Source organism: Eretmochelys imbricata, chromosome 7, assembly GCF_965152235.1.
Source record: "Eretmochelys imbricata isolate rEreImb1 chromosome 7, rEreImb1.hap1, whole genome shotgun sequence".
NCBI lineage: Eukaryota > Metazoa > Chordata > Testudines > Cheloniidae > Eretmochelys > Eretmochelys imbricata.
Genome location: NC_135578.1, coordinates 121413978 through 121427147, shown reverse-complemented (window position 1 = coordinate 121427147; position 13170 = coordinate 121413978). Strand labels below are relative to the sequence as shown.

Below are 13170 nucleotides of genomic sequence, written 5' to 3'. Positions count from 1 at the left end.
ATGTTTGAAGATACCCACCCTCCACCTAATGAAAAAACTAACATTGCCACCTCAAGACTGGCAGCTCAGGAAAAGATGAAGGGGGCCTCAGCACTATGCTACTGTGATAGGAATTGTACAGTATGCCTCCTGGACTCATTATGATGTTTCTCCTCCTCCTCAGACTTAAGGCTCAGCATAGCCTGACACTGGAGACCTTTTGCAGTTTCTTTTCTTGCCCTTGTGTTTGAGGCCAGCTGAGATGGTACCAATGGATCCTCATAGGATAGACTATCAGATGTTTTGAACTTGGGGCCAAAGATGTCCCTGTGCTGACAGCTTCATGCTGTGGTATTGCCCTCTTTGGAGCCATTAGATAGCCCAGTGTTGAGAAAGGAGCTGCTTGGTTTGTTCCACTGGAACAAAGGTCTTAGATGCTGAAATATTTCCAGCACATGCTCTGTGACCTCAGCCAGGTTCCTTCCCCTCTATTTCTGTTCCCTTATCATGCCAGACACATTGTTTTGTACCAAGTATCAGAGGCGTAGCCATGTTAGTCTGTATCCACAAAAACAATGAGGAGTCCGGTGGCACCTTAAAGACTAACAGATTTAAGTCAGTTAGTCTTTAAGGTGCCACCGGACTCCTCCTTGTTCTTGTTTTGTGAAGTGTTATGGATGTTAACCATATTTTTAAATACTTATTGTTGTCACTAGGGGGAGCTGCACAACTATCACAAGCATTCAGAGCCTCTGCGCTGGAGAACTGCTAAAACTACTCCTGGTCCTGTGAGGAACACACCCCAAAGCAATAACCCTTTAGAGCACGCATCCCGTCCTGTGGTAGACCCAAGCTCTGACTGCAGCATTGCTTATCGCAAAGGGTTTAGCGTAATATACACCGAGCCAATGAATGAAAATAGAGTTACTGGAGCCGGGGGAAGCTTCTGTCCCTTCCCCATACCTCAGCAGGAGCGATGTTCAGGCAAGCTACAGCGATTTCACTTTGCAATGGCAGGAGCTGCTGGTTGGTATCTGAATAGCTGACTCTTCTTGTCCGTTCCGGTTTCTAATTCTGCTTCTTTGGCTGACACACATTTACAGTAGATGGATGGGTAGCTGCCTGCATTAAATAGCTTAGTAGAGAGACCCCTGCAGAATTACGCGGATTTATTAAACGGATGATTGCGCAGAGCAAAGTGTTAAAGGCTACCTCTGCACTTGGAAGTGGGGATGTGATTCCCAGGCAGCTGTGGCAGACATATTGGCGCTAGCTCTCTCATCCAGATAACATGCTAGAAATAGTAGCGTGGCTGTGATAGCAAAGGCAGAGCACCGGGGCCGGCCATCTGCCATAAATGCAGACCTGCCTCTATGCTGTGGGTACCTGCGCGGGGGCAGCTAGCGTGAGCATGCCCGCTGGAAATGGGACTTACATCCCAGCTCCACGTGCAGAGGCGGGGAGGTCAGTAAAGCCCGTGTGTATTATCTCAGGGTAAATAAAGAGTTGGTTAAGGAGATGGATTTATAGATGCATGCGCAAAAGGGAGAGATGCACGCACGAGCAGAAGCATCTACTACCTGCAGGCACGTGTGGATGCAGCGCTAAGTCGCACAGTCATATGGATGCATTTTTAGGCGCACGTGTACGGAGACGCTCGTGTTCCATGGTCCGCTGCAACGGTTCCGCAGGCGGAGGTCTGCAGGTCTGTGCGTGCGCCATAGTGTGCATGGAGCGGCGTGATGCACGGACGGATGCACCCTTGCACACGCGAATGCATGAAGCATTGATAGACAGATGCACTCAAGCTTCAGACCCGTCTAAAGAGCCGTTGCCGAAGGCGACTGGGGGCGGGTGGTTGCCTGGGCCCCGGTGCTACCAAGTCCCCGTCCAGTTCCCTGCCAGCACGCGCCAGCTCCGCTTGGGCACAGACTCGCAGAGGAGCACGCGCCTACATGGGTCGCTCCCCTGGCAGTCCCCGCCCCCTGAGGCAGAGAGTCTCTTCCATTGGCTCGCAGAGTTCCGGTAGCCACGCCCCTCTCCCTTTCGCATACACACAGGAGTCACGCGCTCGCCGGTTGGAAACTCAGCGAGGAGGGGGTGGGGCAGGCTTCGGCAGGGCCCTGCCCCTGTCGCCTCGGCATTGGCTGGGGGGCGGCTTCGGGGCCCCGCCCGCTGGTCCCGTGCCTGTCCTGATTGGCCGCGCGCGCTGCCGGCTCCGGCCCTGGGATAGGGGTTGAAGCGACTCCCCTCAGGGTCCGGCAGTCGGCGCCTGTCAGCTCTCGCAGGCAGCCTCTGCCGCCGCCGTCGCCGCGGGATGCTGCCGTCCCGCTATGTTTGGCCCCGGCGGTTCTGATCCCTGACTAAAGATGGCGCTGGGCTCGGCCGCGCTGCCCGCTCGGAACATGGCGGGGGGCGGGCGGGGGGCGCGGGTCCTGCTGCTGCTGCTCCTCAGCGGCTGCTTGGGCGAGCAGCCCCCGGCCGCCGCCGCCGGCGTCCCCTCCTCCTCCTCCTCCTCCTCGGCCGGGGGCGGCGGGGCGCCGGGCGACGCGGAGGAGACGGTGATCATCGGGCTGCGGCTGGAGGACACGGACGACGTCTCCTTCATGGAGGGGGGCGCGCTGCGGGTGAGCGAGCGGACGCGGGTCAAGCTGCGGGTCTACGGGCAGAACATCAACAACGAGACCTGGTCCCGCATCGCCTTCACCGAGCACGAGCGGCGGCGGGGCGGGCGGCCGCCGGCCGAGCAGGAGGACGGGCCGCCGGAGAGCAGCTCCCCGCAGCGCTGCGGCATCCGCACCTCGGACATCATCATCCTGCCGCACATCGTGCTCAACCGCCGCACCTCGGGCATCATCGAGATCGAGATCAAGCCCCTGCGCAAGACCGAGAAGAGCAAGTCCTACTACCTGTGCACCTCGGTGTCGGGCCCGGCCGCGCTGGGGGCCGCCGGCCCCCCCGGGGGCGGGCTGGTCGGGGCCGACGGCCCCGCCGGCCCCCCGCCCTGGACCGAGACCACCTGGATCTACCACGACGGCGAGGACACGAAGATGATCGTGGGCGAGGAGAAGAAGTTCCTGCTGCCCTTCTGGCTGCAGGTGATCTTCATCTCCCTGCTCCTCTGCCTCTCGGGCATGTTCAGCGGCCTCAACCTGGGCCTCATGGCCCTGGACCCCATGGAGCTGCGCATCGTGCAGAACTGTGGCACCGACAAGGAGAAGAACTACGCCAAGCGCATCGAGCCCGTGCGCCGCCAGGGCAACTACCTGCTGTGCTCCCTGCTGCTGGGCAACGTGCTGGTCAACACCACCCTCACCATCCTACTGGATGACATCGCTGGCTCCGGGCTGGTGGCCGTGGTGGTCTCCACCATCGGCATCGTCATCTTCGGCGAGATCGTGCCACAGGCCATCTGCTCCCGTCATGGCTTGGCTGTGGGTGCCAACACCATCTTCCTCACCAAGTTCTTCATGATGATGACCTTTCCGGCCTCCTACCCTGTCAGCAAGCTGCTGGACTGTGTGCTGGGCCAGGAGATCGGCACGGTCTACAACCGTGAGAAGCTGCTTGAGATGCTGCGGGTCACCGACCCTTACAACGATCTGGTCAAGGAGGAGCTCAACATCATCCAAGGGGCGCTGGAGCTGCGCACCAAGACGGTGGAGGATGTGATGACCCCACTCCGAGACTGCTTCATGATCGCCGCCGAGGCTGTTCTGGACTTCAACACTATGTCTGAGATCATGGAGAGTGGCTACACCCGCATCCCTGTCTTTGAGGGCGACCGCTCCAACATTGTGGACCTGCTCTTCGTCAAGGACCTGGCCTTTGTGGACCCAGATGACTGCACCCCGCTCAAGACCATCACTCGCTTCTACAACCACCCGCTGCACTTTGTTTTCAACGACACCAAGCTTGATGCCATGCTGGAGGAGTTCAAGAAAGGTGGGGCCGTGGCCATGGAGAATGGGGGGGGAGGGGCCCTGAGGGCATCTGTGGCTACCCTCCCTAGCAAGCTGGGTTGAGAGTAGAGGAGTATGCTGCAGATGGGCATTTGTCTATCCCCCTTCCCCAAAGGCTGATGTGTGGGTCTGCATAGATGTGGGGCTCCTGGTAAACCTCTTTCTGCCCCCCCTCCCCATTTATATGTGCACATATAGGAGCTCTGCTGATATAGATCTGCAACCCCCCCAATTGTTTGTGGTCCACACTCTCTTTCAGTTAGTCTGAGAGTAAGGAAATTGGGTTGCTGTTGTAGATCCCTAAAAGCTTCTGGGTGTTGCACACGTGCTGAGATAAACAAGGCTTTTAAACTTCATTCATAGATTCAGCTGGGCTATTTCTGTGGCATGCTTGTTTGTGTTAGTTCGCCCAGCTGATCTGATTGACGTTTAGGGTCTGTAGCTCATAAATAGCTTCAGGGCTTTTTGCACGTGTCTTACAATTATATTATACTTGCTTGTTAATGCCACACGCCAGGGTTACACCCCCCCCACTCCCTTTCCCTCAGGTCTTTTGCCTGGTAGCCGCGGGTATGCACAATCCTTACTGATCTACACGTCCTGGTGTGTGACATAGCCCGTGTGTTGGTTGTCTAAATGTTGGATCAAAGCTACACTGCAGTTTTGTAATGTTTACCCCAGGAATTTCCAGTCTTGCCTTAGTTGTGGGGTGAGTTCCTGGCAGACACATCTGTCCTTCTGTTTTGGATTTCTTTTGTCATAAACAATGGTACAGCAAATTTCAACTCTGTTCCTCTGTAAAGTAATAGAGCGGCTGCTTACATTGTGGAGGGAAATTTTTCCAAAGGAAAAATGAAGTTCCAAATTAATTGCATGTTTGTGGAGACCCTTGCTAGGAAACGCAGAGCAATGTGGATCTCCTGAAGTCTGTCATACCCTGGGAGCTGTGATCAAAGTACTACTGAAAAGTTCAGTCACTGGGAGATAACCTCACTGAAGGAGGAGCTCTTTGGAGCATTATGCCCAGGTAAATAGGGGAATATTAGAGTTAACCTTTTCTCATGGTAACTCCTGCACTTTAGATGAACTTTGTAAATTGCACCTGGGATTTTTCTAGGCAATAAGCTCTGCCATTTAAATTTCTGTTCAGCATCTGATTTGTGTGCTAAGCTTTAAATGATCCCTATGTTTTGATTTCTAATTTAACCCGGTTACTGGGGTTTAAAGGCAGACTCCATAAGCTGCAAATTTTGGATTTCCTTTTCATTAAAAACAAATGAGCTATCTTAGTTGGTAAACATTAGTAAGTGTCTGGTTTGTTCACCTTGCCTACTTGAGCTAGTAATTTGAAGCTTTACAGTCCATTTCCTACCCGCGGTTTTGTAGCTGATCAAGGGGGAAGAGCGACTCGCCTGTCTCCTGACTCTTTGACTTGTAGATTCTCTAGTGTAAAAGAGCTTTGGGAAATTGAATTATGTGCTGTCTAGCTTCAAAACTTAACTCTTGACTAGTTAATATTAATTTCACATTTCTTAGCAATAGTATTCTTTTCTATAAGGCCATTCAGTCCTCTTTAATTGCTTAACTCAAGGTCAGGGTCACATGGTCTTAAATTTGGTTGAGTAGTGGTGTGCGTATCAAGGAGTCAAAATGACTTTGAAAGCGCTGTTTCTCTCGCTGAAGGAATTGAAATCCCACCAGTTTGCTGCTAGCATGTGGTTCCTTGTTTGGTTGTTGAGAGAAGCAGATTTGAGAATTTCAGCCCTTTCAGTGTGGGTGACCAAATATTCCCTGTTGTGATTCATGAGGATTATGATAAAAGAGGTTATCTTTTGCTTCCTTTGTGTATCTTAGAAGATGTACTCTGGAGATCTTTCCATTGTAGTCACTGAGGACTTTTGTATACATGGGGAAATTAACCAGCACAGGTTCTGACCCAGTGTGCTTAGAGCAACTGTCACTGGAATTGCCAAGGTCAGGGCAGGCTGCAAAAGGGAGAGCAGATACCCACCAGTCTTGGGAGTAACACTGAAGTTAACTCCCCCAACCAGTCACAAACTGTGCTTCTGATCCCCCACATTGGTTATCAAGAAGCAAAAAAGAAATCTCACAGCCCCCTGTATTGCATTCCAGTTCTCTGACTCACAATCAGCACATAGGTCCAATATGATGAGAAGTTATTTAAAAAACTCTGCTCACATTTACAAAATGTTCTTTTGACCCCAAAGAGTCAGCCACCTTACCAGGTCAATATAGGTTTGGATCTTACCCAAAATACCACGCTGCCAGCCAATCTTTTAGTGTCTAAAACTATAGGTTTACTATAAAGAAAAAAAGCAAGAAGATAGTTGTTAAATGGTAAAGCAATCACATACCTAAAAAGACTTCAAAGTCCATATATCAGGTTCTTAGCGGTATTGGTGAGTTTGCTGGCTTGAAAGTCCCTCTGGAACACATCCACAGCTTGGATGGGTCTTTCAGTTCTTTGTTCAGAGATTGTTTGTAGCAAAGTTCCTCCAGAGGTAAGAAGCAGGACTGAAGACAAAATGCAGATGAAGCAGCTGCCATTTACAGTCCTTTTGTCATGTATCTGGTACTTCCTTTGTTTCACAGGCAAACTCACGGCATTGAAAGGCCTTAGAGTTCTGTCCATAGGCATGCCCCTGCATGCTTTGCTGAGTCATAAGGTATAGTCCTTGGCTGCTTTCAATGGGTTCATTGTACAGCTGATGTCCCTTGATATGCCATGAAGCAGGCCTAGTGCTGATGTCAATCTGTCTTGGGGTGTCACCCAGAAACACAGCACAAGTTTGGAAATACAGATATACATTACATATCTGTAACTCCTAATACAAAGGTGACACAAAGATATAAACAAGATGATCATACTTTGCAAAACAAAAAAATTTTCAAGATACCTTACAGGGCATATCTGGTCAGATTCCTTGCAATTTTGCAAGAATGATAACAGAAAGTGTCCCCCAGATTCCATACAGAATGTCACAGGTATTCCAGAATAACTCCCCCATGTGAACACACTACTCTGAGAAGGGCAACAAAATGATTAAGGGTATAGAACAGCTTCCATATGAGAAGAGATTAAAAGAGACAAACTTTTGACCTTGGAAAAGAGATGCGGGGGGGGGGAATATGATAGAGGTCTATAAAATCATGAATGGTATAGAGAAAGTGAATAAGGAAGTATTATTTACTCCTTCACATAACACAAGAACCAGTGATCACTCAACGAGATTAATAGGCAGCAGGTTTAAAACAGAAGGAAGTACTTCACACAACACACAGCCTGTGGAACTTGTTTCCAAGTGATGTTGTAGTATAACAGGGTTCAAAAAAGAATTAGATAAGTTCATGGAGGACAGATACATCAAAGGCTATTAGCTTTACCGTTTAACAACTCTCTTCTTAAAAAGAAAAGGAGTACTTTGTGGCACCTTAGAGACTAACCAATTTATGCTCAAATAGATTGGTTAGTCTCTAAAGTGCCACAAGTACTCCTTTTCTTTTTGCGAATACAAAGTAACACGGCTGCTACTCTGAAACTATCTTCTTGTTCTTTTTCCTTTATTAGCCATTGATGTGTCAGGGATGCAACCCCATGCTCTGGGTATCCTCAGCCTCTGATTCCCAGAAGCTAGGAGTGGATGACAGGTGATGGATTACTCCATGATTGCTGGTTCTATTCATTCCCTCTGAAGCACCTGACATTGGTCACTGTTGGAAGATAGATACTGGGCTAGATGGACTATTGACCTGACCCAGTATGGCTATTCATATCTTCTGCAATAAGTGACTTTTCTGGAATAGTGCCAACATGGGGAAGTTACTTTGGAATAGCTAAACTATTACAGAATAGGTATGCCTGTCAGTTTTGTTGTGTAGACAAGCCATGGTGTTAGTGCCTTTTCCATTTAAAACTGAAATCATTCCCCCCCCGCCCCCCAAGAAATGTTTCCTTAAAATAATAGGTCTGTCCTAACCCAGACTCCTGTTCAAGCATAGATATGCTGGAGAAGAAGTGCTTCTTTTGTGCCCTTTGAAACTAGCGTAAACACCTGATAACTTGCCTGATAGGTTCTGACTTCTGCAAGAATTTCCCAAACCTTTTGAGGAACACTTCTCTAGGGGACACTTGCATATTTTCATGGGAATTTAGCTAGTTTTAAGGAGAATATTTTACTATGCTGCACTTCATTCATTTCCAGCACCGTAGAAAGCTTAAGATATCTTAATCATCCCTTTCCTTCCCCTCCCCATATGCTGTGTACAATTTCTTGTCATGGGCAAGTAAATGTTACAGTTCTGTCATAGGGTGAGTACTTAAATTGGTAAAGAAATGACCTGTTTTCTCTGAAAACACGTTAGTCTGTCAGACAGGGATTGAAGCTCATTTTTAAGAGGGATTTTTTTTTCTTTTCTGTTTCTAAACTGAACAACATAAAATGGAAACTTACAAGAAAAAGCTGGAAAAACTCACCTGCACTGGGGCCTTGTGGGGTATATACCCCAGATTATTTTGGAAGAGGAATTGATGGTTTTATACATGATCTGACCTTGGGGCTGTGCTCCTGTATGGTGTGGTGCTGAGCAAATTATAAATCTATAATGTTTTGAGTGTAGTTAAAAATATGAAACAAATGGAACTGCACCACCACCCACTCTCATTTAACGTCTTAGAGTATGAATAAACGTCACTTACAAAATAGTAAGCAGAAGACGAGCTTCTCTTTGAGAGGATGGTTTCAAAAAAAGCTTCTGAAAATGGAACAGTTTGCTCTTGTCCACAAGTCATTGAATAACTGCTGTCAGATCCTTCTGTATGTGACTTGCACACACTGTTTTAGCGCATCATTCTCTCTCTGTGTTTGTTTTGAAAGAATACAATATAAATTGAGGCCTCTCTGGTAGACATAGGGGACCTAACTTTTTGTCAGTGCACAGGAAGAAGGGCATGCATATATATGTGACACTTGTTACTATTGCTGAACTATGTTCCCCATTAATGGGAGGGTAGGTCCCATAGACTGGAATAACTCCACTCTGTATTGGTATCAGCTCTGTCGCTGTAAGGAGGAGCAAGGGAATGTAGCATACAAGGAGTTGAATCAGTGGCCTAGAATCCATGGTGGGGAGTGAAAGAAGAAAATCTTATGTCTTGGAAAGAACCTAGTGGACATCTCTCCACTTGCATCCCTTTCACAGTTGACAAGTGTTTTTAGTGACACTGTTTCCCTAGGCCCTAGCCAAATGCTATCTGGCATTTGTTCTTGCTGTTTCTTTTTGCTGGCTGATCTTAGCATGTGTGATCCTAAATCCAAAGCGTTCTATTTCTAGCGCCCTGCATGCCAAAGCTCCAAAAATTGTGTTGTAATACTAATAGTTTAAAACTGGCACGCTTAACATGAACCATTGTACAGCAGCTTTCATGGTGCCCTTTACAGCTTTGGTATGCAGCAGTTTCTCAATATCTGTTGCAGTAGGAGATCTGGGGACTTTGAATCTTGTGTTTTGATCTTGTTTTATCTGTTTGCTACTGTATTAATCTGATGATCAGAGTGGGGAATGAATAACCCGTTCCATCAATGTAGTGGTAATGCAAGATAACCGTGTGTTACAGTTCTGAAGCAATGCAGCTGTTATGTTTGTTTTCATATTTACAAAACAGTTCTAGAAAGTGTTTTGATTCCTCATTAAAATCAGTGCTAATTAACCTGGAATCTGAGAATTTCCCCTCCCGGGAACTCGTGTCAGATTTAACAGTGATCTAGGAGCTTTGCTTGGTTTCACATACTCGACATCTTGTCTCTCAGTAGTGTATATGTTTGATGCCCATGTTCCTAGTCTAGGCACTACCCAGTGCACAGGATCTATATAATAGGGGTGTGTTCTTAATCGTAAGTACATCAGGACTCTACTTTAGCTGTCTTCTCTATTGGAAGGGTAGAGTAGTGGATGATTAGAGCCATAAGGATGCAAAACTATGTATTTTCCTTGTTTTCAGTTCATGCAACAGTAGATCAAGTCAGACATTCACTCTGTTTACGCTCAAGCTAGGTACCTCTTTGATATAGCTATAGCTCAAAACTTTGTGCAGTTATTTTCCTAATTTTTTTAAGTGGCTGAGAAATGGGATTCAGAAAATGAGCTCCAGTCAAGCCAAACTGTAATTTATAATTTCTCACATGGGCAGGCTTTGACTAATGGATGTGAAATGTCCATTTTTCTACCAGTTAACCCACAAGGATCTGTTTCTTCTGTGCAGTTAGTTTCTTGATTTAATGTTGTGGTCATAGGCCTAAATAAGAAAAGAATCCGAATAAATCCCCCATGGAGATTATAAGAGGCTTGTAAAACTGTTTCTTGGAAAACAATGTACATTAAAGTTGCCTGTTGCAGTGTTAATAAAAGGGTTCCGTGGGCCTTATAGAGAAATAACGTGCATAAAGAAGTGGAAATACAGAGGCTCAGTTTGGAGTTTGTGAAATGTTTTATTTGGGGGGAATGGGACATTGGTGGAGGGCAGTGGGATGGGAATTTGCTGTCATGAAATAGGAGGCTTTTAGCATTCTGAGACTGCAGATTTCTCTCCTCTTGCCTCTAGCCCCAGACTGGGATCTATATGAGGGGCAAATGCCACGTGGCACCAAACTTCCTCTTGAGTCTTGACATACAAAATGTTGGGGGTCTGAATTAGTTGTTGCCACTCAAGAAAGAGATCTTGGAGTCATTGTGGATAGTTCTCTGAAAACCTTTACTCAATAGGCAGCAGCAGTCAAAAAAGCTAACAATCTTAGGAACAGTTAGGAAAGGGATAGTAAGATGGAAAATATCATAGTGCCACTATATAAATCTGTGTTATGCCTACACCTTGCATACTGAGTGCAGTACTAATCACCCCATCTCAAAAAAGATGTATATTAGAATTAGAAAAGGTACAGAGAAGGGCAACAAAAACAATTAAGGGTGTGAAACCACTTTCATATGAGGAGAGATTAAGAAAACTGGGACTTTTAATCTTGGAAAAGAGACAACTAAGGGGGGTTATGGTAGAGGTCTATAAAATCATGAATGGATGGAGAATGTTATTTACTCCTTTATATAACACAAGAACTAGGGGTCACCCAATGAAACTAATAGGCAGCGGGTTTAAAAGAAACAAAAAGGAAATACTTCTACACGCAATTCCCAGTCATGCGGTGGAACTCATTGCCAGGGGATGTTGTGAAGGCCAAAAGTATAACTGGGTTCAAAAAAGAATTAAATTTCATGGAGGGATAGTTTCATCAATGGTGATTAGCTAAGATGGTCAGGGATGCAACCCCATGCTGTGGGTGTCCCTTGTCTCTGACTGACTGCCTGTTTTGTTTATTCCTTCTGAAACATTTGGCATTGGCCACTGTCGGAAGACAGGATGGTGGACTAGATGGGCTATTGGTTTGACCCAGTATGTCTCTCTGACAGCATAGCTCTTGCAGTTACTGTGCTGCCAGAGGCTTCAGCTGCTGCTGGACTTGCACGACTTCCTGGGGCCATGTGCTCATTCCCACACTGTATAGAGGGAAGATATAGGTTGCTGCAGGCAGACCTTGCTCTGGCATGGTAGCGTGAGGAGTAGAACAACATGTTGGGGAGCACTCACCAGTTCTCCTGTCTTCCAGACAGGTGTGGAACCCCCACCTTGGTGTGAGGCTTCTGCAGGCCCTAGGGAATAATTTCTTCATGACCCTGACAACAGGGCTTTTTCTGATATACTAACAAGTGGATAGATGATATACTAACAAGGTTTTTCGCAGGAGTGGGTGGGTGAGATTCTGTGGCCTGCGTTGTGCAGGAGGTTGGACTAGATGATCATAATGGTCCCTTCTAACCTTAGTATCTATGAAAGAGGGGAGCATGCTGTTTTGAGTTAGCCCTCCCTTTTGTGCCTCCCCGTGTCAGAATCACAGATGTAGGCTCTGCTCAGAAGTGATAGGGGGCATCAGGTCCAGGTTAGGAGACTACTAGAGAGAGGTTTAAGCAAATCAGCAGCTTTTTAAAACTTTCCTTGAACAGTTGCAATTTGAATCAGTGACATTCACAGGATTCTCTGAATTTACAAATGATCAGTAGCTTGTTGGGTCTGCACTCAGATGGAACAAGCAGTCACCTGTTTGTTCCTGCACTTGTTTATGAAGTCTGGAAACCCTTACAGCCTCCAAGGAAGCAGATGGTAGTGAGTCTGCGCTTCAGCTGGGGAATTAACCAGGTTACTATCTGGCTCCTCCTTCCCTAGCCATCAGTTCTAAGCACAGGTGTTAAAACAAGTCAGCTCTCATGGCTGAAAGAACTAATTGATTAGATAATAAGTAACAGGTGCTCTCCCCTCACCCAAGACCCTAAGGAGTCACTGTCAGTCACTCCTTTCAAACTCTGCATGTCTTTCTGTCTTCCGTCTTGAGTGTGTCCTGTCTAATGTAATGAATAGCTGTTCACTTCCTCACCAAGGAATGATGATTTGTTAGCAGCAAAAGTTTGAGAGATGAACATCTCTACAAGAGCCTGTTTTGAAACAAATGAGGGAAACGTGACTAACGCCTCGGGTGGAAATTCAGAGTAGGACACTCTGAATTTACTGACAGGCTATGTCCCTTCCTTGTTGGTGGAAGATCATGCCATTTTTGTCAGTCACTTTCTTTGTCTTGGAACTGACCTGCATCATGGAGATGAGGAGCATCCAAATAACTGCTGTCAGTGGCAAGTCCTCGCAGCACCACCGTGGTTAGGTTATTGGTGGCCACGCTTAAAGGGCGAAAAAAGAGGTGTTGCTTCCAGAGATATTTGCTTTGCCTTGAAATGGTGAGGGCCATGAATTGGGGCATGGCAATATTTGGTCTCCTTATGCAGTAACAAAGAATATGAATCACAACTGCAAGATGACTCCACTGTGTAGTTTGACAGTCTTTTTTTTGTTTTTTTTTCTATTGGTGCTTCTGCATAGAATATCTGTTTAATATTCATGGAGGTTACTTACTTGAATCTCTTATGTGCTGGTGGAAAAATAGCCACAGTAGCTGACACAGAGGGGTGGAACATCCAATTGAGAATGGAAGGGGAGGGAGACTTGCAGAGTAGACTACTGTCCCTCTCCAGCCTGACTTAGTTGACTGCCTGTAGGCCACACTGCAACCTGAGGCTGTGAGTGGTTTCTTTCCCATGAATATATCTCATATGT

At 47.0% G+C, this 13170-nt stretch overlaps 1 protein-coding gene across 1 annotated transcript in view; it reads left to right on the top strand.

Annotated features, from left to right (window-relative positions):
- Positions 1-2348: 2348 nt before the first annotated feature.
- Positions 2349-13170, top strand: part of CNNM2 (cyclin and CBS domain divalent metal cation transport mediator 2) — a 171882-nt gene continuing 161060 nt past the window's right edge. The window contains exon 1 of the mRNA XM_077821867.1: positions 2349-3924. Coding sequence (XP_077677993.1) covers positions 2349-3924 — 1576 coding nt within the window. The remainder of the gene's footprint in view (positions 3925-13170) is intronic.